The sequence below is a fragment of the Erinaceus europaeus genome, chromosome 3 (genome assembly GCF_950295315.1).
Source record: "Erinaceus europaeus chromosome 3, mEriEur2.1, whole genome shotgun sequence".
Taxonomy (NCBI): domain Eukaryota; kingdom Metazoa; phylum Chordata; class Mammalia; order Eulipotyphla; family Erinaceidae; genus Erinaceus; species Erinaceus europaeus.
The window spans coordinates 125,660,888-125,688,858 of record NC_080164.1 but is presented as its reverse complement, the minus strand read 5'-3'; the positions used below and the strand labels follow the sequence as shown (position 1 = coordinate 125,688,858).

Sequence of the window (27,971 nt, the reverse complement as noted above, 5' to 3'; positions counted from 1 at the left end):
CAGCAAAAGTTCTAGTCTGGGGCAGGAAAAGAGCTCATCTGGCCGAGCACATACCTTGCAGTGCTTAAGGCCCTGGGTCCACTCCTGACACTAAATGGTGGAACATTACTGTGGGTCTCTCTGCCTGTCTTCTCTACCCCCAAAAGTAAAAAATAGAAAAATTGGGCCAGTTTAGTGGTGTCCAGCTTAAGTTAGTCCCTAGGATCAATTCCCTGTGCTGCATTAAAAATAAGAATATATACTTTTAAAGACCACTTAAGTTTGTAGGAATTAGATAACGGCATACCACTCACTCATATGTATGTTAACTTGAATCCTTGTTCCTCATGTCCAGATAATTAGCAAATGTTATACGTTCTTTCTCTTTTAAAAAGCACTTATTTTCTTCACCTCACTGTCAGAACTGGAAGTTACTATCAACTTCCCCCTATACAATCGCAACAGATTCCTGAACACACTACCTTTTCCTCCAACTCATTTGCCTTAAGGGAGCCAGAGAAATCTAAAAATAAAATTCTGATCTTATCTCTTCCTGAAACTTCCCAAAGACCCTCTCCACTGTCCCCCAGAAATTAGCTTCAGTTCTGCAAAAGGGGACCTTCATACTTGAAGCTCTAGGTATTATTACTGGAATTCATTGATAATATATTGGCCACTATTTTAACTAGGGCTCTGGAGTTTGAGAAAACAGAATTAAAAACTGGAATCCAAAAACCTAAGCCTCATCCAACTGTGTATGTGAACAGCCTTCCCTAGGGATTAGGTGGCGCTGCTGCCCAGTGGGAGAACACAAGATTGCAGAACTCGCCTCCTCTGGCGCGGGGCTCCCCTCTCAGCTCAGTTTAAAGACACACACACAGACCCGGGCGGTCCCTCCTCCGTCTTCTTCTTCTTCTAGCGTTTGCCCTTCTTCCCTAGCCAGTCCACAGCGTCAGGTTGAAAGCTGTCAGGAGCTGCTTGTTGCTGGCTTTGAAAGTGACTGGGATCCATGTGGATTCAGTCGGCTAGAAGGATCGTCAGTTTCCCCAATGAATGGGTACTCACGGGATGCACCACGAGAAGGTCGATCCAATGCATCCCCCCTCCTCCGTGAAATGGAGGGATAATAACAGCGACCTTCCTCGAAGAACATCTGCGGGCTAAGACCTGTAAAGTGCGTGGGACGCGGCCCAGCAAACAACAACCACGAGTCAGTTGCTATTCCCACGACCGCGCAGGTCCCCCCGCGCGCCCGCTGCTACGTAGATACCAGGACGCAGAACAGCACCACTTCCGCCAGGCGCTTCCGGACATGGCGACTCTGCAACTCGCGAGCGCTACAGTTCTCCACGCTGCCGTCTGCATCTTGCCGGCTGTGCTCCACGCGATCTCCCCCGCCTTTCCCAGAGGACTTCCCTAAGGCAGTCTTTAAAGGTGTTCGGGCTGCAGGCCACAAGCAGCCTCCCAGCTTTGCGCCTTTGTCTTGTGGCATCGAGCCCTGTGAAGCCGCAAAGCCTTCGGGAAGCTAGCCAGACCCGGTGCGTTCTGCCTTTCTCCACACCCCCGACGTCCGCTGTGCCTTCCGGCTGCTAGGGCTAGGCCGGAAAGGAAGTGGAACTGCGTGGCCCGGGGAGCGGTTTCCCCGCCGGACCTATAAATACAGCGTACGGGGGAGTCGCTGGAGCGCCTTCTCAGTCTCCTGCTCCAGCGACATGGCCTCCAGCTTTGGGGCTCCCTTTGGCACTTCGGGCACCGCTGCAGCCACCGCAGCTCCCGCTGGTGAGTGATCGATCCCTCCTGGGCCTTCTCCGGAAGACCAGCGGCTTCTGTTCCACCCTCTCAATCCGAAACGCTTCGCTTTTCGGGCCCCTGGCACTCCCGCCTTTGCGGAGAATTTAGGGGATTCGGGAAAGGGGCGGGCTGTGGCGGAGAGGGCCGAGGAGGCCGCGGGGGACTAGAGGCTTGTCCGGAGCTTCACACCTTCCGTGGATCCCCGCAGGGCCCTGTCCCTTTCATCCCCCAACCCCCCATCACCACCCCTAACCTCGGAGCTTCGCTCCCTATCCCCGGGAAGTTTGGGAAAAACCGGAAGCAGCTCCTCTCCCCGCCTCCCCGAGACCCGCCCGACCCGGGGAAGGGGGGCCGCCGACGGGACTCTGGGTGTTGGGGGCCAAGCCCGGGGGCGACGAGCGTCTGCTCCTCCAGATCCCACCCTCAGCCCCACTTTTCTGGTTTGGAGCCAAGTCAGAGTCTTTGTTCACTTCCATGATATCGCTTGCCAATTCTTGTAACTCTTATTTTGCTTTCTCTTCTTTCCCCCTCTTCTCTTTTAAACTTTCGTTTCTTTGCCTACACGCCCCTCAGGATTTGGTGGGCTTGAGACTGCCAACTCCACCGCCAGTGGGTTTAATTTTGGGGGTTTCGGATTAACTGCTAATCCTGCAGTGAACTTTAATATTGGGAATTTCGGTGTTTCAACAACCTCGGCGACTCCATTCAATTTTGGTAACAGTCTGGCAAGTGCAGGTAGATACCGTGGCTCATCTGTGTGACCAGTGTTGGGAGCTGGAGTCCAAGAATATTTTGCGATTTCTAGAGTTTGGGGAAGGACAGCGAGTTGTGTAACAAGCAAGGGGCATGGTGTTTCCTCATGTTGAATCAAAACTATCTGTAAATATCAACTTTTGCCTGACTTAACAAGTTTTGATTTGGGGAGGTCTTGCAAGTTAAAATGATTCTTTTGTTAAAATTGCATTAACAGACTATCTTCCAATGGGTTCGATGTTAGACCCATTTCCCATTTTTGGGGATTCTTGGACTCCTGCAGTCATTTTCATACATCTTTCATTGGAATTCCATTTGATTGTCCTGTGTTTCCAAGAGAAACAAATCTTATACGAACAGCAGTAACTTTTTTTTTTTTACTTAAGTACTAATATTACTACTGTATTTCTTTGCTTAACAAAACCGTTTAATACGCCTTTCTATCAGGTAATTACAGAAACAATCCCTAATTCTTTAAAATCAGAGAGCGATTTAACTTGTCAGGTAGTATTGAGTCGGCTAGACACTTCTACATTCTAAAGATAATTGTGAAGATTGTGATATCTCTTGATTGTTTGAAGCTCACTTTACCAAACAAAAACTGATGTATATGAAAGTAGGCCTGCATGTACTTTAAGACCCTATAGAATAGTCTTACTCCTCAGCTGCTCGTATATGAATTATTCATATTTGCTTACATTGTGCCATTTATGCCCATGCCAATTATATGCATTTGGTAAGCATTAATCCCCTAAAACTTATTTATAGAACCCGTTATTTTGTGCAGTCAGTTTTTACTGCAATGCAAATACCATCTTGGTATCTTAATTGAAAATGTTTTGAAGCATGCTTGAAAATTCCAAAGATAAAGTAGCCCATTGTCTTTAAAAATTGTATAAAGTGATCACATATTCATTTTCTCTTAATATGTTTACTTTCTTCTGCTTAAAATTGGCACTGGGTAAAACAAACATTATTTTTAAAATTGTGTTTCCTGATAAAGTCACCCAGCTTTTAATTCAGCAGTGAATAAACATTGATGTTTTCTTGATTTAATGTATAGATATTTATTAAGTAATTAAATTGTGATAATAAAAATGTTTAAATTACATATGTATGTATGTATGTATGTAAATTTAGTTCCAGCAAAGGACTGGTAGATATCCTTGTCTACTTTCAAATTTTGTATCCTTGCAGAGCCATTACTATTAAACATTTTTGTAATCCAAGCATAAGATAGTGACAGGTTTTTTTTTTTTAACTAACTCAAAATATATTTTAGTTTACAAAGGTAAGTAGTAATGTAAAGTACTAAAACAGTGCTTGGTACTTTAGTTGATTTTTATCAAAACGTGTGCAGTTTTAATAGTGCAATAGAATGTACAAGTAAATAATATTTGCTTGCGCCTACAAACAACATAGGGCCTTTTCTTATGCAATTATCCAATTCAGAGTAAAATGTGACTATGATAGAGTTGCTTTTGTCTTTCTATGCATTTTATGTTACACACCTTATGAATATTTTTCTTTTATACTAGAAATATATGAAGTTATAAATTAGAATCCCAGGAAATCTGTGACATAACTCAAAAGCAGTAAAGGTTTCAACATTTGTCTTGAGTCCTTATGGTATCATTGGTAATAAGGTAAAGACTGACAATAATGAGTTAGCCTTTAAAAAATGTTGTTGACTAGCCTTCTATTCGCATTTTAAGTTATAAATAGTACAAATTAAGTTTACCTCTAGAATTACTTAAAAATGAAATTTGTATAGCTGAGTTGCCAAACTGCTGCCATTGCCTGTGATAATTGTTACCTCCCCTGCCATTGACTGCCACTTGTGGGCCCCTTATTTTTCCTTTAAGAAACACATTCCTACTTTTAATATCTCATACAGCATATTAATTTCTTGATTTTGAGTGATTTTAAAAATAGATACTAAGTAGAGAAAGGGAAATTTTGAGCATGCTATCTTTTTATGTAGTGGTTATAAGAGAATTTGAAACAGAAATGAGTACTAAAGATTTTTTTTCCTTTCTATCTTTTTTTAAATTAGGTGCTTTTGGAGGATTTGGAACCACAACTACAACAGCAGGCTCTGCATTCAGCTTTTCTGCTCCAACTAACACAGGCACTAGTGGTAAGAGGAAATCTAGTCATTATAGAAGTAAGCAAGCCAAGAGTCAGTTCTTTCTAACTTGTACATCTCCAATTTTTCATTCAAAGGACTCTTTGGCAGTACTCAGAACAAAGGTTTTGGATTTGGTACTGGTTTTGGCACAGCAACAGGAACTACTACTGGCTTGACAACTGGACTAGGATTTGCAGGATTTAATACACAGCAGCCTCAGCAGCAACAAACGAGTGAGTATAAAAGATTTTCATTTTTTTGAGCCCTGGCTCCCCACCTGCGGTGGAGTCGCTTCACAGGCGGTGAAGCAGGTCTGCAGGTGTCTGTCTTTCACTCCCCCTCTCTGTCTTCCCCTCCTTTCTCCATTTCTCTCTGTCCTATCCAACAACGATGACAACAATAATAATAACCACAACAATAAAACAACAAGGGCGACAAAAGGGAATAAATAAAATAAATTTAAAAAAAGAAAAAGAAAAAAAGATTTTCATTTTTATATGGAACTTAACAGTGTCACTGACGTTATTGAGTGCACTATTCAAAACACTTCAGTGGGTTTTCTTTTTGATTTGCTTAAATTTATTTATTTATTTTGGATAGAGAAATTGGGAGGAATGGTGGAGGTAGGCTGAGTGGACACCTGCAGCACTGTTTTCACCACTTTTGAAACTTCCTACCTGCAGGTGGGGACCAGGGGCTTAAACCTGAATCCTTGGGCACTATAATGTGTGCTCTTAATCAGCTGCGCCACCACCTGGCCCCAGGTTTTCTTTTTTTAAAGGAATTATGAACATTATATTCCAAAGGACTGAAAAATCTATTTTTGTAGTAGTTGAAATGGTGGGGAGAGCAATTAGTAATCTAAAATCTTTGATTTAGTGTTATTTCATTTTCATTTTGTTAGTAAAAAATAATAAACATAGATAATTATGCAAAAGAGTTTAATGGATTATAAATAAGATGAACACCTTTGTAACTACTGCCATATTGGGAGCTACGCCCAGGCTAGCCACTTCACTAACCCACTATATTCCACTCTTGACTATTTCCTTATCAGAAGAACTTCACATCTGTCTTTTATGGTGATCACAGTACAGTGGGAGCTGAACTTGGACTTAGTTTGTGAGCATGGCAAAGCAAGTATCCAGATGAACTCTTTGTCAGGTGCCGCCACCGCTGCCACCACCCCTCCTCCCTCATATGGATTGATCCAGAAACTGAACCAGTTTTATGAAATATCCTCCATTCTAAATTGATGTTTTCTTATATTCTCATTTAAGTTTATTCCTCATCTTTCGAGTAAATGAGTCATTTTAGATATTTAATTGGATTCAGGTTTGACTTTTTGACAGTAATGCTTTGTAGGTGGGGCAAAGGTGTGTTTTACATTAAGAGGCTATGTTTTTTGTTTTGTTTTTTAATGATCATTTGGTTCATGTGGTAATAGTTGGTCTAATAACTGTCTTGTAAAGTTCCACAGTAGGGTTTCACTTAGTGAGCTCATTTACTTATTTTATTAGGAAATTTTCTAATTCTGCCCTCTTCAAGAGTGATGGGAACATTTTCTTCATCTCTTAAAAAGTCACCCTAAAATACTGTTTTCTTTTAAAACACAAAGATTTATTTTTTTCCAGGATTATTGCTGGAGCTTGGTGTCTGTATGACTCCTACTCCTAATCACCTCTTCTTTTTTCTTTTCTTTTTATAATTATTCCCTTTTGTTGCCCTTGTTGTTTTATTGTTGTAGTTATTATTGTTGTTATTGATGTCATTGTTGGATAGGACAGAGAAATGGATAGGGAAGACGGGGGGGGGGGGGGGGAGAAAGATAGACACCTGCAGACCTGCTTCACTACTTGTGAAGCGACTCCCCTGCAGTTGGGGTTTTCTTTTCTTTAGAGAGGGTGAGAGATATGTGTGTTGCTACTGAAATTGTATTAATATTAGAAAGGCAAATTAATATGGCCTGGTAGGTGGTACAGTGGCTAGAACATTAGAGAGCTAGACTAGCATGAGTTCTTGTAAGACTTAGCATGTATAAATTTTCTGTTGCTGCCATAACAAAGTACCATATTTTTTAATGTTTTTAATAGTAATTTAACATTGGCTTACAAAATGATAAGGCCTCAAGGGTATAGTTTCATGCCCATGTATGTGTGTATGTAACTCACTACATCCACCACCAAAGTTCCTGTATGCCCTCTTCCCTCCTGATAGTCACCATGATTCTCACAAAGTGTAAGAGCTTGGTTACTGTTTGTTTTACAAGTTTGTTTGCTAGTTAAAACTATATTCTACATATGATATCTGTCTTTCATCTCTATATTTCACTTAGCATAATCTCCAGTTTCATTTGTTTTGTCCAGGTGATACAGTATCTTCTTTTTAATTGCAGAATAGTGTTCTGTTGAACATATACCCAACATCTTTATCCAGTTTATCATCATGCATTTATTTAGTTTGATTCCACATTTTGGCTATTGTGAATAGTGCAGCTGTGAACTATCTTTTTAGTGTTATTTAAATCCTTTGGGCATATGTCTAGAAATGGTATTATTGGACCATAAGTTGTTAGCAGGGCTGCATTACTCCCAGAGAATTCTAGGAGAGGATACTTTTTCTTTTTCTAGCTTCTGGAGTCACTTGTCTTTCATGACTTGTAACCCTTTCTCATCAGAGGCAGCAACATACCATCTTCAGATCTCACTTTAATTCTGACTTCCCTCTTTTAAGTACCCCTATGATAATATTAAGTCTAACCTGAAAATCCAGGATTATCCTAAGTGAACTGTTAATTTAATCATATTTGCAAAGTGCATTTTGCTGTGCAATAGCATGTTTACAGGTTATGGGAATCAGGGTGTGAACATCTTGGGGTGGGGGCATTATTGTACTTACCATACCTAGAATCTGAACTTTTCCCTTTTTGAAATACTAATTTGGAAGTGTATTTTTTAGCATTAGGTCTCTTCAGTCAACCTGCACAAGCTCCTACCCAGTCCAACCAATTGATAAATACCGCAAGTGCTCTTTCTGCTCCAACACTATTGGGAGATGAGAGAGATGCTATTTTGGCAAAGTGGAATCAGCTGCAGGCCTTTTGGGGAACAGGAAAAGGATATTTTAACCATAACATTGCACCAGTGGAATTCACACAAGAAAATCCCTTTTGCAGATTTAAGGTATTAATACTGCTTTTGATTTTCATTTGATGGGTATAAGATAAAATGTGATAATCTGGTTTACAGTAATACCAAGAAAGCAATTTATACTCCTTGACTATGCAGTACATTGTTTTAGAAATACATAAACTTTTAAAAATCATAAACTTCAGGTGGTTTCATGCATATTGTATTTAAAAGTCACCAAAAGAAGTGGAACCTAGTGTCATTTATAACTAAAGGAAAAGTGTTACCAGTAGGATTCTGCTTGGCAGACTGTAAAGAAGAGATTTAAGAACTAAAAGTCAAAGCAGTGTTTGTCTAACATTGTTCAGGAAAGTACACGGAAACCAGCAGAAAGCAGTACCTGTTGTGCTTGGCATATATTATCCTAGTTTACTATTAAGTATAGATGCCAAACTTGAAACACTATTGTCTTTTCTTCTATTTCTGTGTGCCTAACAAATCACCTTCTCATTTGAGTTTTTTATAGTTAATAGTGTGATTATTAACCAAGGAGAGTATACAGTTCAACTTGGCAGTATATTTTTCATAACAAATAGTGTATAGCGACCCAGTTTTACATTAGCCTCTTTTAAGTTTTGTTGGATAATCTTAAATAATCAGTGTATATATAGACTCATGTTAGGACCTATAGGGTTGAGATCAGATCCTTGAATGTAGTAAACAGCAAAATTTAACCAGTCTATATTGTTAGAGAACATCTCTTTATCTCATTACTCTTAGAAAATCAAGTGTATCTTTTGCATATATGTAGTTGAAATTTTAATGCTTTGTTTAGTGACTTAAGAGAAATATAATAGTAGACATAGGTGGAACATAGTTTAAAAATTTTAATTTATATGTAACATGTATATAGTAAAATCCATAGTAAACAGTAATCCAAAGTGTATTCAAATTCCTTTTTAAAATTTATATAAGGATCTGGGAAGTGGCTTAGCGGTAGAGTACATGCCTTCACCAGATGAGGTCGTGGCTTCAGTTCCCTTTACCACTTGAGAGCACCATGGATAGCACCAAGGACTAGCATGCTCCAGATGGAACTGTTTTGATCTTTCTGAAATACAGAATACAGTGCTTTTTTAAAAGGTATTTGAACATAAACTAAAGAATATAGTGTCTGGGAGGTGTCTCAGTGGTTAAGGGCTTGTACGCCTAAGGGTATATATGTATAAGCTCCCTGAGTTTCTAAGTTTGATCCCTTGAACTACATATGTCAAAGTGATGCTTTGGTTCTCTCTCATAAATACATAATTTTTAAAAAGTGAATATAAGTTAGATGGGAAGGTCAATTAGTGCTATCATATATGCATGAAGACCTGGGCTTGTTCATTGGCGACACATTAAAAAAAGTTGTAAGTAGTGATCAAAAAAAAGAAGAAAAGTAATTCTTGAGGAAGATACAGTGTCTTGTATTTAAATTTTGTAAAACAGGGCTGGGCAGTGGGGCATACACATTACTCTGTTCAAGGATTCAGGTTTGAGCCTGTCCCCACCTACAGGGGGATGTTTCATAAGCAATGAAGCCGGTCTGCCAGTATCTCTGTCTTTCTCCCTCTCTACATCCCCCTCACTTCTTGGTTTCTGTCTGTCCTATTTAAAAAAAAAAAAAGAAAGAAAGAAAGAAAATTGCTACCAGGAGTGGCTGATTGATGGTATAGGCACTGAGTCCCAGAAAACACTGGTCACAACTATATATATATTTTTACAGTATCTTGTGTTAGATGAAACCATAAAATGGTGTAGATACTCTGTAGTATTTATAAGTTGATAGTTATTATTGTACTTGAGAAGTATATAGGGCTAGAGATATAAGTCACAGGGTGAAGTGAATGTCTTACCATGTGTGTGGTCCAGGTTTGAGCCTCACCACCACATCAAAATGCAGTAGCATAGAGGGAAGGCTTAGTGTCTGTCTCCCTTTTTCTGAAAAAGTCACCTGAGAGCAATGAAATCGTTTATGTGCAAGGCCCAAGCTCTGATAAAAAATTACGTACTAATAATTTCTTTATATGAATAAGACAGTTTAAATTTCATGAGTTAGGTATATAGAAAATAAATTACATTTTGGTCGATGACTTGCAATCTTTTTTATAACGGCATACAGTATTCAGAAAACAATGAATAATAACACATTTTTCAGAGTGGAAAGCTATTTAGATACTGTACTAAAGAGGAAATTTAAATGTTTACTTTGTAAGTTATACTATGCTTGAGTGAAAATAGGTTTTTTATTTTATTAGCACAGGGTGCTGGAATCACTCCTTCCGTTACCACATGCTAAGCTGCTTTACCAGATATTAAGCAGTTAATGTTAAACACCTGATTTAAGATCTATACATATTTTTGATATTGTTTATTTTGTCCACAGGCAGTGGGTTATAGTTGTATGCCCAATAATAAAGATGAAGATGGACTAGTGGTTTTAGTTTTCAACAAGAAAGAAACAGATATTCGAAGCCAGCAACAGCAGTTGGTAGAATCATTGCATAAAGTTTTGGGAGCACACCAGACCCTTACTGTAAATGTAGAGGGTATTAAAACATTGCCAGATGATCAGTAAGTATACTTTAAATATCTTTTTCATTTCTGTGCACCTTTTCCCAAAGAAGGTGATTAACAGTGTTCCTTTCACTGCTAAAATACAGGTTAAATCTCAGAGTGGAATGTTATTTTTCAACTAATACTTAATTCTACTTTCATAGAAACATGTCATTAAATTTTTTTCCTAATTTTGGATTTCATACTAGAGGCTAATTTTTTTTAGAGATTTTAGTTATGAAGAGAAAAAAAACAGTTGTGACTGCAAATCAAGAGCCACAAGGACATTGAAAAGTTTTACCAATTCATGTTCTTTTTTTAAAAAGTTATTAATGATTTAATAATAGTCTGCAAGATTATAAAATTATTGGGACATAGTTCTACACCACACTTACCACCAAAGTTCTGTGCCCCCAACCATTTGTATTTATTTATGAATAAATTTGACTAAATTCACTTGTCCTGTAATTTTCAGACATAGTATCAAGACATTTACATTAGGATATTTTCAATTAGAAGAGCTTTTTTTTTTTCTTATTAGAGGGTATTAATGGTTTGCATTATAGTTGTTGATACATGTGTAAAATTTCTCAATTTTCTACAAAACACTTGAGACAACTGAAAATTTTTTACTTCTTGATTTTAATTAATTAGTCTCTAAGCTTCAAAAGAATCACCAAAGTGCTTTCAGTACTGGAAAATCCTATTTATGTAGGACTTTACAGCTTAGCAAACCTACTACATATATTATTTGTGTACCTCATTTTAACTTTTAAGTTGACTTACAAGTGGTAACATCTTTTCCTTATGTTCCAACATTTAAGTAAAAATATTTGAATTTCTGAATTCACTTAGCACACTTCTAAAATTGATGTTTGTGGCTATGAATTTTATGTTCTGTATTTTATACTTGGTTATTTTCTCCCAGGACAGAAGTTGTCATTTATGTTGTTGAGCGTTCTCCAAATGGTACTTCAAGAAGAGTTCCAGCTACAACACTCTATGCCCACTTTGAACAAAACAATATAAAAACACAACTGCAGCAAATTGGTGTAACCCTTTCTATGACCAGGACAGAACTTTCTCCTGCACAGGTCAAACAACTTTTACAGAATCCCCCTGCTGGTATGTTTCTAGAGTCATGAAGTTTAGAAAATGAAAGACTTGAGAAATACTTGCTCTGCTATTTTAGGTAGTATTGGTTGTTTTATTAAGTTCAGTATGTCAACATAATGTTGGTTTTTTTTTTTCTTCTAATTGTTTCATTTTAATTGAATATTCAAGAAGAACTTTAATATATTCTCACTGTAAAAGACTTTAGATTGTGAGGGCAGGGCAGTTAAGCACAGATGGACCAACATAAATATCCCAGTTCGAGCCCCTGGCTCCCCACCTGCGGGGGGTGGGGGGGTCGCTTCATAAGCAGTGAAGTAGGTCTGCAGGTGTCTTTCTCTCCCCCTCTCTGTCTTCCCCTCCTCTCTCCATTTCTCTCTATCCTATCCAGCAACAACAGTAAAGACAGAATGACAACAACAATATCAACAAAATGGAAAAAATAGCCACCAGGAACAGTGGATTCATGGTGTAGGCACTGAGCCCCATTGATAACCCTGGAGGCAAAAAAAAAAAAAAAGATTTTAGACGGCATAGGTAAATTGACTCTATAATACATATCTTCCTTACATCTTATAGAAGTACCTACTATAATATTTTTTTGATATTTACTTATTCCCTTTTGTTGCCCTTGTTTTATTGTTGTTATTGATGTCATTGTTGTTGGATAGGACAGAGATAAATGGAGAGAGGAGGGAAAGACCGAGAAGGGGAGAGAAAGATAGACACCTGCAGACCTGCTTCACCGCTTGTGAAGGGACTCTCCTGCAAGTGGGGAGCCGGGGGCTTGAACCAGGATCCTTACACCAGTCCTTGCCCTTTGTACCATGTGCACTTAACCCGCTGTGCCCGACTCCCCTACTATAATAATTTATTCTGGGTTGGAGAGATCAGTCACTAAGTAGACAATTTGCCTTCCCATGTTTGGTGTAGGTTTGCATCCTAGTACCAGAAGAATCTGATGCAATAGTCTCTTTCTCTGTCTCTATTTGAATGAAGATGAGGCCTGGAGTGGTAAAATTGAGCTTGAATGAACCTCAATTCTGCAAAAACAAAAACAGAAAAAGCAATGTACTGTGTGTTATTAGTCATTTAGCTGTGGTTTAAATATATAAATATATTTCAAAGAAAGAATTCTACCCTAAAGTTAATTGCACATTACCAAGTAGAAGGACCCAGGTTTGAGCCCCTGCTCCCCACCCATTGGCGGAACACTTCACAAGGGTGAAACAGGTCTGTAAGTGTCTATCTTTCTCTCTCTCTAAGCCCTTTGCCCCTCTTCAATTTCTCTGTTGATACTATCAACTAAAATAGAGAAATAAAAAAGGGAAAAATGGCCACCAAGAGTGGTGAATTCATAGTGTAGGAAGCAAGCTCAGGAGTAACCCTCATGGCAATGAATAAGTAAATAGGGGGCACGGGGAGAGCAAGAATTCTACATTACATTCATTTCAGCTTGACATTACAATATTAGTACTTTATGTAAAGTTGGATCTTACGCTATATCACTTAACCTATAAGTTTTATCCCCACCTTTTCATTGTTATAAGCATGCACCAGGTGATATTTTGATAAGTAGGTCTTGAACATGTGGCTGTATGTTTCTTTAGAGTAGATCTGATAAAATTTTTGAATCAGTATTATGTATCAATATATTATAAAGGGAGTCAGGCGGTAGCTTAAGTGCACGTGGCGCGAAGCACAAGGACCGGAGGAAGAATACCAGTTCGAGCCCCCAGCTCCCCACCTGTAGTGGAGTTGCTTCACAAGCGCAGGTCTGCAGATGTCTATTTTTCTCTCCCCCTCTCTGTCTTCCCCGCCTCTTTCCATTTCTCTCTATCCTGTCCAACAATGACAACATCAATAACAGTAATAACTACAACAATAAAACAAGGGCAACAAAAATAAATAAATATTAATATATCATATTAATATTCTCTATATTCATAACAAATTCATTGTTTTCTCATTTTTTCAAACATTTAGCTCTTTTTTCTATTAATGGAGACTGTTTTGAGTCTTTAATTTTCCCTTTCTGTTGGCAAAAAGATAAAAATGATTTTTATTGGGAGTCAGGTGGTAGTGCAGTGGGTTAAGCGCAGGTGGCACAAAGCACAAGGACCGGCATAAGGATCCTGGTTCGAGCCCCTGGCTTCCCACCTGCAGGGGAGTCGTTTCACAAGCGGTGAAGCAGGTCTGCATATGTCTATCTTTCTCTCCCCCTCTGTCTTCCCCTCCTCTCTCCATTTCTCTATGTCCTATCTAATAACGATGACATCAGTAACAATAATAACAAGGGCAACAAAAGGGAATAAATAAAATTAAATAACACCAGGTATTAAAATTTTTTTAAAAAAATGATTTCATTGGCATTTCCCTAGTTACTGGTAGAGCCAAGCATCCTTTTGTACCTTAGCCATATGTGTACATTGTTTATCTGTTCATGTCCTTTGCTTTTGTGTGTGTGTGTGTGTGTGTGTGTGTGTGTGTGTGTGTGTGTGTGTGTGTGTGTTTGGTTTTTGTAGGTGATCTTTCTATATTCTGGAGTTTTACTTATACATATTTCTGTAGATTTTATTGTCCTTTTTTTTTTTTTTTTAAAGCACTTACCCACACAACTTTTATAGTGGGAATTTGTTTCTTTCTTAGAAATTTTTTTCTTTGTGTTAGGTGTTGATCCAATTATCTGGGAGCAAGCCAAGGTGGATAACCCAGATTCTGAGAAGTAAGTATGTCTTCATCTTGTTTTCAAATGGGAACTAATATTTTACAACTGGGGACATATTTTAAAAAACTATTCATCTTAATTCTTAAGTTTGAGTTTATTTTCATTTTTATTGCTTTTTTAAAAATTGGATAGAGAAATTGAGAGGGGAGGGAGGGAGAGAGACAGATAACCTGCAGACTTGCTTCACCACTTATGAAGCTTTCCTTGTGGGCCTGGGGGCTTGAACCCGGGGCATTGCAACATGTGCACTCAACCAGGTGCGCCAACACCTGGCTGCTATTTTATTGCGTTTGAAAGAATATCAGTTTTAGTAAGGAAACAGTGTGGTAAAAACACTGAAGTTGTAGTGTTGGTTCTCTATTTAAAACACTTAAAAGTGATTTAAAAAAAAAAACTATTCGTATTTAGTAAAAGTAAGGTCAGGGAGTTGGGTGGTAGTGCAGTGGGTTAAGCGCAGGTGGCACAAAGCGCAAGGACCAGAGTAAGGATCCCGTTTCGAACCCCCAGCTCCCCACCTGCAGGGGGCTCACTTCATAAGTGGTGAAGCAGGTCTGCAGATGTCTATCTTTCTCTCCCCCTCTCTGTCTTCCCCTCCTCTCTCCATTTCTCTATCCTATCCAACAATGATGGCATCAATAACAATAACTACAACAATAAAATAACGGGCAACAAAAGGGAATAAATAAATAAACCTTTTTTAAAAAGAAGGTTGAACAAAAACTCTGTGGTCTAATTTTATTGATTTCACTCTCATATCTGCCTTAGAACTATAGAAATTTAACATGAGATAGCATGATGAATTTGTTTTGTAATAACAGACTAAAAGTCTGAAAAGTGACTACTTGTATTTTTTCAGGTTAATTCCTGTGCCGATGGTGGGTTTCAAAGAACTGCTTCGGAGATTAAAAGTTCAAGATCAGATGACTAAGCAACATCAAACAAGACTAGATGTAAGCTTTACTTTCTCCTAGACCCTGGAAGTAGAATAATAATGTTTCTGTTGTTCCTCTTGATGTTATCCCATACTGTTTTTCATATTTGCTAGTTCAGCTATTATTATTTAAATTCATTGTTTCTTTGAAACTTTTATCATGTCTTTATTTGTAATTTTCATTTTATCTCATTGTTTTTCTTCGATAACATTGATAAAACTTGCTTTAAACTCTTCAGTTATACTTAATAGTTTTATTTGAAATTTTCCCTAGGTTTCTTTTTCTTTTTTAAAGATAGGGCAGAGAGAAATGGAGAGAGGAGGGGAAGACAGAGAGGGGGAGAGAAAGATAGACACCTGCAGACCTGCTTCGCCTGTGAAGCGACTCTCCTGCAGGTGGGGAGCCGGGGGCTCAAACTGGGATTCTTACGCTGGTCCTTGCGTTTTGCGCCATGTGCACTTAACCCGCTGCGCTACCGCCTGCCTCCCAGGTTTCCTTCATTTGTGGCCATATTACTTTTGTTAAATAGTATCTGTTAGCTTCTGACTTTAGTTTGCTAAGTAGGCTTTGTGTCATGATTATAGATTGCAAAATTTAATCCTGGGAGTATTTATCCAGCATATCGTTGATATCTGTCACTTTATATATTGACATCTCTGTATCACTTGAACCTCTAGCCCTTACATAATATAGAACCTGAAGCAGCAGGGAGTAGAGAGGCTGGTATTAAAGGGAATTATTAACCCTCTAAAAATAGTAATAATTATGGACATGAGTTTTTCTAGGGGATGGTGATGTCAAAGCCAATAGGAAAATATCTGCTACCATCCTCTCTTCTGAATTGGTTCCATGATTAGAGATTTCTCAGTCAGCCAAGGTTATCCCTTTTCCGTCAGCTCTGGTCTAGCCCTGATTCTTTCAGGGTTGTTAATAGGAGAGCAGTCTAAGTCCAGCTTCTGTGTTTCATTGTGTCTATGAGTATGTAAAATATTGTCTTTCTTACAGACCACTTTCAATTGGGATGCTCTACCTTCTAGCTAGAGGAAGTAAAAACTATATATTGGTGATAGATCCAGTAAGAGGTAGAGTAAGTGCTTTGTACAACACAATGACCAGCTGCAGTGAGGAGGCTGACTTATGGGGAGACCATAGGAGAGACTTACTGAATTCCTATCCAGCTCCCCCAACTGCTCCTCCTACACTTCCAGTTCAAGGCATCTAGAACACCTGCTGCCTATTTCTGGGGTTCACCGGCTGATTGTCATACCACTAGTAGTTTTAAACAGTACGTAGTGGCTGCAGGAATCCAGAGTATTTCCCATTCTGTCCTGGTTCCCTGGTTGTTTCTAAATTGTATGATGTTAGGGTGGGGGTAGATAGCATAATGATTATACAAAGAGACTCTCATGCTTGAGGCTCCAAAGCTCTAGATTCAGTCCCCTACACCACCATAAGCCAGAGCTGAGCAGTGCTCTGATAAAAATTAAAAAAAAAAAAAAAAGTTAAATTATATTGTGTTCATAATTTCTGGCATCTATCTGCTATCTTAGCACTCAGAAATGTGACACTATTTCCAGACTCCTCATTATTTTGGGCTGCACACTTTGAATAATCATTACCATTTTTAAAAACACATTTATCAGTGAGGAAGAGAGAAGGACAGTTGATGCAATAGCATCTTTTTCCTGAAAATCATTTTATTAGGGAAATAATGATTTGCAGGACAGTTGTCACATGAATATAGTTTATCTCCCTGTGATAGATGTCTGCAACCATTCCACCAACTTAAGTCCTCCTCCACTACTGTGCACCATGTTCCAAGCCCCCTCTTCCCCTGGCTGCTTCCCTCTAAGTCCTTAGTTTTGCTGCAACAGAACATACCTAGTCCAGAGCATACCTAGTGTTACCCTGTGTTTTCTCTTTCCTTCTGTGTTTCTTGACTTTCACATAGTGAGGTCATCCAGCATTCATCCCTTTCCTTCAGACTTACCTAACTTAACATGATTCCTTCAAGTTGCATCCAAGAACAGTATCATTTAAAAATTGTATTACGGGAGTCGGGCTGTAGCACAACGGGTTAAGCGCAGGTGGCGCTAAGCTCAAGGACTGGCGTCAGGATCCCAGTTCGAGCCCCCGGCTCCCCACCTGCAGGCAGGTCCCTTCACAGGCGGTGAAGCAGGTCTGCAGGTGTCTGTCTTTCTCTCCCCCTCTCTGTCTTCCCCTCCTCTCTCCATTTCTCTCTGTCCTATCCAACAACAACGACATCAATAATAACTACAATAAAACAACAAGGGCAACAAAAGGAAATAAATAAATAAAATAAAATATAAAAAAAAATTTAAATCTTTTAAAAAAAATTGTATTAGGTTGACTATATATACCATGACTTCTTTTTCTTTGCATAAGCATTGCACTATCTACCCCCACCCCATAACTTCTTTTTCTAATGCCTGTTGCCGATCATTTATTTAGCTTGATTTGATATTTTGGCAATTGTGAATAGAGTAGTTGGTGAACATAAGAGGTGCACATGTCCCTTCATATTAGTGTTTTCACATTATTTGGGTAGTATTGCTGGATCATCAAGCATTTCCATTTTTACTTGTGTGAGGACTCCAGTTTTCTATAAGAGCTGTACTAGTTTGTATTTCTACCAACAGTGTACCAGAATTCCTTTTTCTACACATCTTCCAAAAATTTGTTGTTTACAACCCTTCCCCCCTGCCCCCAGGCCATTCTCACCAGTATAAGGTAATATTCACTATAGTTTTAATTTGGATTTGTCTAATGATAAGTGATGTAAAACATTTTTTCTACTGTCCAGATATTTTTTCCACTTTATTGGGTTGCTTTTTTGTTATTGAGTTCTGTGTTTTATTTTTCCCCCTCTTTAAGAAAAGAGTAATGAGAAAGGAAAGAGGGAGAAAACTATAGCAACACTCTGACACATAAGATGCTACAGGTCAAACCTAAGACTTCATGTATAGACATTCAGCACACCCTCCCCAGCTACTCTTTATCACTCCTTTATCAGATGTGCATGTACAAATATCTTTTAGTTGCTGGATTGCCCTTTTGTTTCATCCTTTCTGTGTTTGTGTTGATGTCCAAAAGTTCTTTAAGTTAATGAATATAGTTCCATTTATTTATTCTTTTATCAAGTTGGGTTGAGTTTCCAAACACTTCCTTGATGTCAGGTTCTGAAGTGTTTCACCAATGTTTTATTCTATGTATGTTATAGTTCAGGTCTAATATCTAAGTTCTTAATCCATTTTGAGTTAGTTTTTTTGGTGTATGGAGTTGGAAGTGGCATAGCTTCATTTTCCTACATGTGGCCATCCAGTTTTCTCAACATTTGTTGATGAGACTTTATCCATTGCATGTTTTTGGCTCCTATGACATAATAGTGTCTATTTATGTGTGGATTTACTTCTGGCTTCTAGTTCATTGATATGAATGCTTGTGTTTGGTTTTTGTTGTTTGTTTGTTTTTTGTCCCAGTACTACATTGTTCTATGGGGGTTTTTGGAAAGTTATTTTTCTATGGTTTTTAATGCAAAAATGTCTCATGACTTTTTGGATTAACCAATTAAGTACAATTTCTTTGTAGTGCAGTTGGAAGTCCATGTGTGATACCTGTTTTTTCTCAGATAAAACATAGCCCAAAAAATGGCATTTCAGTATTTAAGTTTTATCATTTAAAACAAAACACACATACCTAATTTTGTACATTTAGTATGGCCCAGCATTAGAAAGTTTCCTTAAATAATTGTAAAGGTGAACATGCTAAAATATGTACCAAATTATTTTCTTACTATATATTCCCTTAGAATATTACAAGATAAACTGGTGATGTAGAATAATTAAAGGGACAACTATGGGGTTTTGATTGATGAGTTTTAATAAAATGTGATTATTTTTTTTTTCTAAATTGGGGGTTGGTGGTTTATAGTATAGTCTTTAACACACAGACCCAACCTTTCATCTCCATTTGATTGTTTTCTAGGAGACAACAGGATCCCAGTGTCCCTTCTCTCCTTCCCTAGAGTCCTGTGCTTTGGTACAATATGCCAAATCCAGTCTGAGTTTTATCTTGTGTTTTCCCTTACTGTTCTTTGTTCATCTCCTTTGCAATATCATGGTTAGAACTTGAAGAACTTAAAGACATCATGTTGAGTGAGACAAACCAGAAAGAGAAAGAAATGATGTCACTTCTAGATAGAACTTAAGACTAAAATGAGATTTAAACTTGTTCTATAAAGTTAAGTTTTCTTAGAGCAGGGCAGTAGGATTTCAAGGCTTTGAAAGGCCTAGGAGATGGCTCAGTGGGCAAAGTGCATGTCTCAGTAATGTATGAGTTCCCAAATTTGATCCATGGCACAACATGGGAACACCATGGATGGCACCAAGGGAACACAATAGGCAATGAAGTGGTACTTTTGGTGCCTCTCCCTCTTTCCACTTCTCTCTCAAAACAAAAATGTGTGTGTGTTCAATTCTGTAAGAATATCCTCTTGTCCTCCAATTTTATTTTTCTAAGCATTCCAAAATGTTAATACTGGACTGTGCTTTACTTTCCCAAAGATGTTAGTTCAGGGTCCACTGTCTAGTAAGGCTCTTTCTGTATATCACATCATAGATCTGTTTGCACCCATGACATGGTGGTTGACTCTGTTCCATAATACTACTTCACATTTTATAATTCTGAAATGTTTTTCTATATACTTTGCCTCATCACTATGTTTCCTAGAACTTAATAAATACTTGGTTGGAGCCTTTTTGTTTTCTACAAGGGGAAGGAAGGAAGGAAGGAAGGAAGGAAGGAAGGAAGGAAGGAAGGAAGGAAAAGAAAAGGAAATACATACATAAATGCAGATTTGAAAGGAAAGTTTCAGGATCAGCTGGTGCCACACCTGTTTAAGTGCTCACATTATGCACAAGTACCCAGGTTCAAACCCCTGGTCTGACATGTAGGGAGAAAGCTTCACAAGTGGTGAAGCAAGGCTTTAGATGTCTCTCTGTCTCTCTCCTCCCCTCTCAGTTTCTCTCCCCTCTCAATTTCTCTGTCTCTACCCAATAATAATATTTTTAAATACATATTTTTAAAAAGAAAATTTTCTATTTTGAGAAATGATTCTCAGGCTAGTCTTAGAAGCAAACAGATCTGATAAATAGTTGTGGTATCTGTTTTTTATTTATCTTAAAATTTTTTAAACAGATTATATCTGAAGATATTGGTGAATTACAGAAGAATCAGACTACAACTATGGCCAAAATTGCACAATATAAGAGGAAACTCATGGATCTTTCCCATAGAACCTTACAGGTAATAAAGCTAATGTTTCCCAACATTTATGAGACTATATATGTAACAGATGCTAAGTATAGGTTTTTATAATTAAAAGGACTGAAATAAAATAGAACAATAATATTGTGCCACATTAATAAAATGAAGACTAAAAATATGATCAAGATTCAATGCTGATTTATAGTTTCATAATTTTCACAATGAAGAGACTGTCACATGTGGCAAGCCCACTGTTGGCATCTTGCCCTGAGGTCAGGAACACATAATACAAGTCCCATCCCAGAGGAGTTAAGCAAGAAAATAAAATAGACAACATCCAAATTGGAAAGGAAGAAAGAAGTAAAACTCAGTGTTTTCAAATGACAAAATTCTTAAAATGCTACCAAAAGTCTGTTAGAATAAAAAAATTTAGTAAATATTCAAATAAAAAATAGACAAAAATCTTCTGTTGCTCCACACTAATAATGAACTATTAATTATATTAGAAAGAAATTATTAAAATGTTTGCTTATGGGCTAGAGAAATAACTCACTAGGTAGGATGCAAACCTTAGCATGTTTGGGAAGTGCTGTGGTATCCCTCCTCTGCCTGAATGAAGAAAACACATGCACAGACAGACACACACACACACGACCTAGAGCAGTGAAATCATGCAAATGCAAAGTTTTGATTTCACCAAGAATAACCCACTTACATTTGCATCCAAATAATTTTATAACTATGACCTTATAATAAATTTATGGTAGTGGAACCTGTATTCAGAAATCTATGTAACGTTGATGCAATAAAACGAGGGTTGGGCAGCACAGCAGGTTAAGCACACATGGCACAAAGCACAAGGACCAGCGTAAGGATCCTGGTTCAAGCCTGCAGGGGAGTTGCCTCATGGGTGGTGAAGCAAGTCTATCTTTCTCCCCTCTCCGCTCCCAGCTCCCTCCCTTTCTCGATTTCTCTCTGTCCTATCCAACAACAGCAGCAATAACAACAACAGTAATAATGACACCAACAAGGGCAACAAAATGGGGAAAATGACCTCCAGGAGTAGTGGATTCATAGTGCAAGCATCGAGCCCCAGCAATAACCCTGGAGGCAATAAATAAATAAATAAATAAAAGCACAGATTGTGGTTCTGGAGGTGATGCAGTAGATAAAGTCTTGAACTCTCAAGCATGAGGTCCTTAGTTTAATCCATGACAGCATATGTACCAGAGTAATGTCTGCTTCTTTCTCTCTTTCCTTCTATTTTTCTCATTAATAAATCAATAAAATCTTTTTAAAAGAGAACACAAATTAATATGTATTTTGTTCATTGGATGGGAAAATTAATAGTTACAGTGTCCATACTCCCCCAGGCAATCTGCAGGCTCAGTATTTTGCTAGGAGATAATTGATAAACTAGAGCTCTGGTTCTGTATGAAGATCCTTAAATTTTAACCCTAGCGCCATGTGGGAGCCCCCCCAGATGATGGATGGAGTGGTCTTGTGGTGTTTTCTTTTCTTTTTTTTTTTTTTTTTTTCCTCCTCCAGGGTTATTGCTGGGCTCGGTGCCTGCACCATGAATCCACCGCTCCTGGAGGCCATTTTTTCCCCCTTTTGTTGCCCTTGTTGTAGCTTCGTTGTGGCTATTATTATTGCCCTTGCTGACGCAATTCGTTGTTGGATAGGACAGAGAGAAATGGAGAGAGGAGGGGAAGACAGAGAAGGGGAGAGAAAGATAGACACCTGCAGACCTGCTTCACCGCCTGTGAAGCAACTCCCCTGCAGGTGGGGAGCCGGGGGCTCAAACCGGGATTCTTACGCCGGTCCCTGCGCTTTGCACCACATGCGCTTAACCCACTGCGCCACCACCCGACCCCCGGTGTTTTCTTTTCTGTCCTCCAGCCTACTTCCAGCAAAAATTGGATGACAGAAGCCATTCAGTAGTGTTATGTATACATGAGGCCCTGTTTTCATTCTCCCATGTCACATTAAAAAAAACCAAAATCCCAGTGGTGTTTTTCACAGAAATAGAATAATCCTGAAGTCTATGGAAGAACAACAAAAAAATCTTTAAATAATGAAAGTAATTATGAAAAATAAGAAAGTTGAGACAAGGCATTACTCTCCCTGAGTTTAAACTGATTACAAAACAGTCGTAATCAAAATAGTATCGTTTGTGTATGAAAACCAACACATATATTAGTGAGACAAAACAGAGAGGTAAGAAATCTACCCATATATGATCAGTTAATAATTTTATGATAAAGGATCCAATAATATGAACAGTTAAATGAACAGTCTTTTCAGAAAACTGCACACCCATTTGTTAAAGAATAAAACTGAACTATCTTAAACCATACACAAAGTTTAACTCAAAATGGATTCACTTGAATTTAAGACCTGAAACCATGAGGCTGGCAGATGTGGCATAAAATGTTCCACTTACAAGCATGAGGTCCTGATTTTAGTGTCCAGTACCTCATGTACCAGAGTGATGCCCTGGTTTTCTCTCTCTCAAGTCCTGAAATCATAAAGCTGGGGGGAAAAGCATAGTAAGCTATTTGACATTGGTCTTGGTGATCAATTCTTGAATCTGATCATCAAGAACATAAAGAGCATCAGCTAGCATTTTTGACCCTAGAGTGTTAAAGAAATATTCTTTGCTTTTAAATACTGTCATAAAATACTATAATTAAGCATTCTAATGACTACTGTTACTTAATATAAATTCAGATCAAAAATCAAGATTCCTATTGTGTCATTAGTGTTATTCAGTTGATTTCTTTCAAGACATGATTATAATACTCATCGTAAGTGAATAGATGACTCTTATAATTTGGGTTTTTTTTGTACAGGTGCTGATCAAACAAGAGATTCAGAGGAAGAGTGGGTACGCCATCCAGGCTGATGAAGAGCAGTTGCGAGTTCAGCTAGATACAATCCAGTGTGAACTAAATGCACCTACTCAGTTTAAGGTAAGCACTTATAGAAGACCAGAAAGCTAATATAGATGGAGCTGGAAAAGAATGTCATATTGGTCTTGGAAAAAAAAAAAAAAAAAAAACGTTGTATATAAGACAAATAGTGTTCTCTTTGGTCAAAACTTCCTTTCTAAGAGATTTAGGGGTCCAGGCAGTGGTGCACCTAGTTAAGTACACATTTTACTATGCACAAGGATCTGGGTTTAAAGCCCTACTTCATGAGCAGTGAAGTGAATACTACAGAGGTCTCCTTATCTCCCCTATCAGTTTCTCTCTCTCTCCTATCAAATAAAGGGGAGAAAGGGGCAGGGGGAGGAATAGCTGCTGGGAACAGTAGATTAATTGCAGGTACCAAAACCCCTAGCAATAATGACACTTAAAAATGATGAAGTACAGGGGCCGGGCGGTAGCACAGCGGGTTGGTTAAGCGCACATGGCGCAAAGTGCAAGGGCCAGGTTAAGGATTCCAGTTCAAGCCCCCAGCTCCCCCGTCTTACCCTCTTCTCTACATTTCTCTCCTATCCAACAATGACGACAGCAATAATAACCACAACAACAATAAACAACAAGGGCAACAAAAAAGGAAAAAAATAGCAGGAGCAGTGGATTTGTAGTGCAGGCACAGCCCCAGCAATAACCCTGGAGGCAAAAAAATATATATATATATAATATATATATTATATATATATATATATATATATATATATATATATGTGTGTGTGTGTGTACTTCTATTAAAAGAAAACCTATTTTTAAAGTGGCTATTGTTAGGTGTAGTAATTTGACTCAATCTTTTTTTTTTTTTTAAGGGCCGATTAAATGAACTGATGTCCCAAATCAGAATGCAGAATCATTTTGGAGCAGTCAAATCCGAAGAAAGATATTATATAGATGCAGATTTGTTACGAGAAATCAAGCAGGTAATTATTCGTTAAAGCATTGGGCTATTCTTTGTTTTGCTTTTTGAGAGGAAGAAGATACCACAATGTTGCTTCACCATCCCTGGAACTCCCTTGGTGCTCCCATGTATCAGGGATCAAGCCCAGAATTCACAATAAGGCATGTTTTTATCCACTGAGAGCCAGTTCCCAACCCATAAGGTGCACTTTTTTTTTTAAAGTGGATTTACCACTTCACATTCAGTATGACTATTATTCAAAACACAAAAAATGTGTTTTAACGAACGTGGAGAAAATTGAACCACTTGTATTGCTGATGTCTGTGTCGAAGTTGAGAATTATATTCAGCAATTCATTTCTGGGTATATATCTTAAGTAACTGAACACAAAGTCACACAGATACTTGAATTTCCCTGGTTCACTGCATCATTCCCAATAACCCAAATGTGGGATGGATGAATAGATGGATGAATAAACAAAATATATTGTATATACACAATAGAATGTTATTCTGCTTTTTAAAAAATGGGTGAAGACATGTTAAGTGAAATAACAGTGTAGAGAGTAAAGTAACAGTCTAGAGGACAAATACATGTTTTCAGAGATTTGAGGTAGCTAGAGTTACTTTAGTTTTTAGAAACTGGCAATATCGTTGGTAAATACCAGTTTGGTGGTGGTGAATACCCCTGAAGTTCTTAAAATACCTGGAAAGGACTTTCCACCTTCCCCACCCCTCCCTCCACCTCATGCATGCAGGCCAGTGTCTTTCATTCTTTTTAATTCGGCTAGAGATACAATGGAAGGAAGACCTTCTGTGGAGCTTTTCCTCATGCTGTGGCTTAAACCTGAGCTCCATACATGGTAAACTAGTCCCAAGACCCCTTGGAAAAAGCTCTTTAAAATGTCAGCAACTGGGAGTCAGGCAGTAGCACAGTGGGTCACACGCACATGGTGTGAAGCTCAAGGTCCACTGTAAGGATCCTGGTTCGGGACCCCGGCTCCCCACCTGCAGGGGAGTCGTTTCACAGGCGGTGAAGCAAGTCTGCAGGTGTCTATCTTTCTCTCCCCATCTCTGTCTTCCCCTCCTCTCTCCATTTCTCTTCTGTCCTATCCAACAATGATGACCAACAACAGTAACTACAATGACAATTAAAAAAAAAAAAAAGCAAGGGCAACAAAAGGGAAGTAAATGCTTTTTTAAAAATTTTAAAATGTCAGCAACTAAGTAGGAGTTGGCTAAGTAAAGCACACATTTTATTCCGAACAAGGATTTAAAAGTCCCAAGACCCTGGAACCTCATAGGGATACCATGCATAGAGGAAACCTCGTAAGTAGTACTATGGTCTGTCTCTCTGATACTTAAAAGGAATTAAAAAGGACCTAGGTAGTGGCTCACTCAGTAAAGCATACACAATCTTATATGCAAGGACTCATGTTTAAGCCCCTGGTTCCCACCTACAGCAGGTAATCTTTCATGAGTGGTAGAGAAATGCTGTAGGAGGGCTGAGGCAATAGCTCACCTGGATAGTATGTTGCTTTATTATGTGCATGCCAGGCCCCTGGGTTCAAGCCTGGCCCTTAATGCATTGAAGGAAGCTAATGCTCTCTCTCAGCCTTTCTACCTTTGGCTCTATCAAAAAGGAAAGAAGAAAAGGGAGGTGGGGTGGAGGTGGTTGCCATTAGCAATGGTGGAGCCATGCCAGCACCAAGCCCCAACAATAATCCTGGTGGCAAAAAACAAAATAAAAAATAAGGAGTCTTGTTGGGAGCAGTGGAATTTCCTGGAAGCCAGGAAAGAATTGATAATATCTGTACCTATTTGTACTTCCTACTTCAAAACATAAATTATTAAAAAAAAAAAAAAAAAAGTTGGGACCGAGCTGTAGCACACTGGGTTAAGTACACAGTGCAAGGTATAGGGACTGGTGCAAGGATCCTGGCTCAAGCCCCTAGCTCCCTACCTATAGGGGGGCTGCTTCATGGGCAGTGAAGCAGGTCTGAAGGTGTCTATCTTTCTCTCCCCTTCGTTGTATTCCCCTCCCTTCTCAATTTCTGTCTGTCCTGTACAATAACAAGGGCAACAAAATGGGGAATGGCCTCCAGGAGCAGTGGATTCGTAGTGCAGGCACCAGGCCCCAGCCATAACCCTGGAGGGGGAAAAAAAGCTGGGGTGGAGGGGGGCAATTTCTTTTCAGAATAACAATATATCTTCAGGCATTATTTTCATTTACTTTTTTTTCCAAAGGTTAAGCAGGCAGAGGAGGTAGCATGGTGGGTAGAGCACAGGACTTACAGGCAAGAGAAACCCCATATATGCTGATTGTCTCTGTCTCTCATTAATAAATTTTGGTAGGTCTATGGGGAGAGTACCAAGGTTGACACTGGGTCTCCATGCCTTCATTCCCATTACTCCCAGTAGACTTATTTTAGGTGGAGAGAGGGAAAGAAAGACACCACAACACCAGTCCACCACTTGTGAAGCTTCTCCCATGCAGGTGCTCTCACATGGTAACCAGGGATTCATACTTGGGTCTTTGTACATAGCAAAGTACATCCCACTAAGAGAGCTACCTCTGTGGCACCAGAAATATTTTCTCTATTAACATTTCTGTTGAATATGCTATCATTGTATATACTTTTACTTTATGAAAAAAATACTTTAGAGTATAATTTTACTGTGGGTCACATAAAAGCATTAGCAAAAGATATGTTTAAATATGTATCCCCACTGTATCTAGAGCAATTACAAGTATTATATTAATGACAAAACGATGAAAAATTTTCCATCATGAGTAACTTGCTGTTTACATTATTTTTTAAAATTTCTTCTAGCATTTGAAACAACAACAAGAAGGCCTTAGCCACTTGATTAGCATCATAAAAGATGATCTAGAAGATATAAAATTGGTAGAACATGGATTGAATGAAACCATACACATCAGAGGTGGTGTCTTTAGTTGACAGTTCACACAGTTTATGCTAAAGGTTTGTGAAATATATCTTCATCAGGCCTTCGTTAAGTGTGAAACTGACAATATGGAAGAAAAAAAAGAAAGAAAAAAATCTTCTCCTAGCTTGGTTTCTGAGGTTGCTGACAGTTGACTGACCATCACATCTGAAATAGCATAGTCACTTCACAGCTCTTCAGAGATAGCCTTTTAAAGATTTATACCTAAAAACTGTATTTACTTTAAAAAGTGCATAATAATCAAAAATACGTTCTGTTGTACATTTCTTTAACAGCGATGGTAAAAGTAATCAGTGTTTATTGATTATTCTCTATTGAGCCTATAGTTTGCATTCCATACCAAGTAAATGTGAAATGCCTACTTTGCATATAACAAACTAATTACTTGGCTACTAGAGATTTGTACTTTAGATGTAAATGTACATCAGTTTTATATTTGTGAATTCATCTGGGAAGGAGAAGAGAAAATCCAAGACTATTTAATGATTAATGTAGTTTTCTTTTTGTTCTATAAAGATTTGAAAATATATTTTTATATTTTGCTTATTTGAAATTTACAGAACACACCTAAACAATTAGGATATAACAAACTTACATTTTATCATTTTTGCATCTTTTGTGTTTTTAGACCTTTTTATTTCTAAAGAGGAAAACATAATAAATTCTTAATTTACTACTTTTATATAA

The 27,971-nt window shown here is 38.3% G+C and overlaps 2 protein-coding genes across 3 annotated transcripts in view; one reads left to right on the top strand and one right to left on the bottom strand.

The window, feature by feature from the left end:
• The first annotated feature begins 1,087 nt into the window (after window positions 1–1,087).
• NUP54 (nucleoporin 54) lies at window positions 1,088–27,971 on the top strand. 2 transcript variants are annotated; one of them, XM_060187885.1, is made up of 13 exons: window positions 1,088–1,758; window positions 2,344–2,505; window positions 4,580–4,663; window positions 4,750–4,887; window positions 7,613–7,836; window positions 10,208–10,395; window positions 11,306–11,502; window positions 14,161–14,215; window positions 15,075–15,168; window positions 20,368–20,475; window positions 23,292–23,411; window positions 24,227–24,337; window positions 27,149–27,971. In XM_060187885.1, the coding sequence occupies exons 1-13, from the start codon at window positions 1,692–1,694 to the stop codon at window positions 27,275–27,277; spliced, it is 1,677 nt and encodes a 558-aa protein (XP_060043868.1). In that variant the 5' UTR covers window positions 1,088–1,691; the 3' UTR covers window positions 27,278–27,971. The 2 variants fall into 2 exon arrangements, with proteins under 2 accessions (XP_060043868.1, XP_007519878.1); XM_007519816.3 differs by lacking the exon at window positions 2,344–2,505.
• Window positions 19,076–27,971, bottom strand: part of ART3 (ADP-ribosyltransferase 3 (inactive)) — an 84,615-nt gene continuing 75,719 nt past the window's right edge. Inside the window, exon 10 of the mRNA XM_060187889.1 lies at window positions 19,076–19,306. The gene's annotated coding sequence lies outside the window, so the exon portion shown is untranslated. The remainder of the gene's footprint in view (window positions 19,307–27,971) is intronic.

Bases quoted from the DNA above. Each gene is read 5' to 3' on its own strand.
- NUP54 (XM_060187885.1), top strand. From the start codon at position 1,692: ATGGCCTCCAGCTTTGGGGCTCCCTTTGGCACTTCGGGCACCGCTGCA. The intron at 7,837-10,207 runs GTATTAATACTG...TTTTGTCCACAG, and splicing joins ATCCCTTTTGCAGATTTAAG to GCAGTGGGTTATAGTTGTAT. The intron at 15,169-20,367 runs GTAAGCTTTACT...TTTTTTAAACAG, and splicing joins AACATCAAACAAGACTAGAT to ATTATATCTGAAGATATTGG.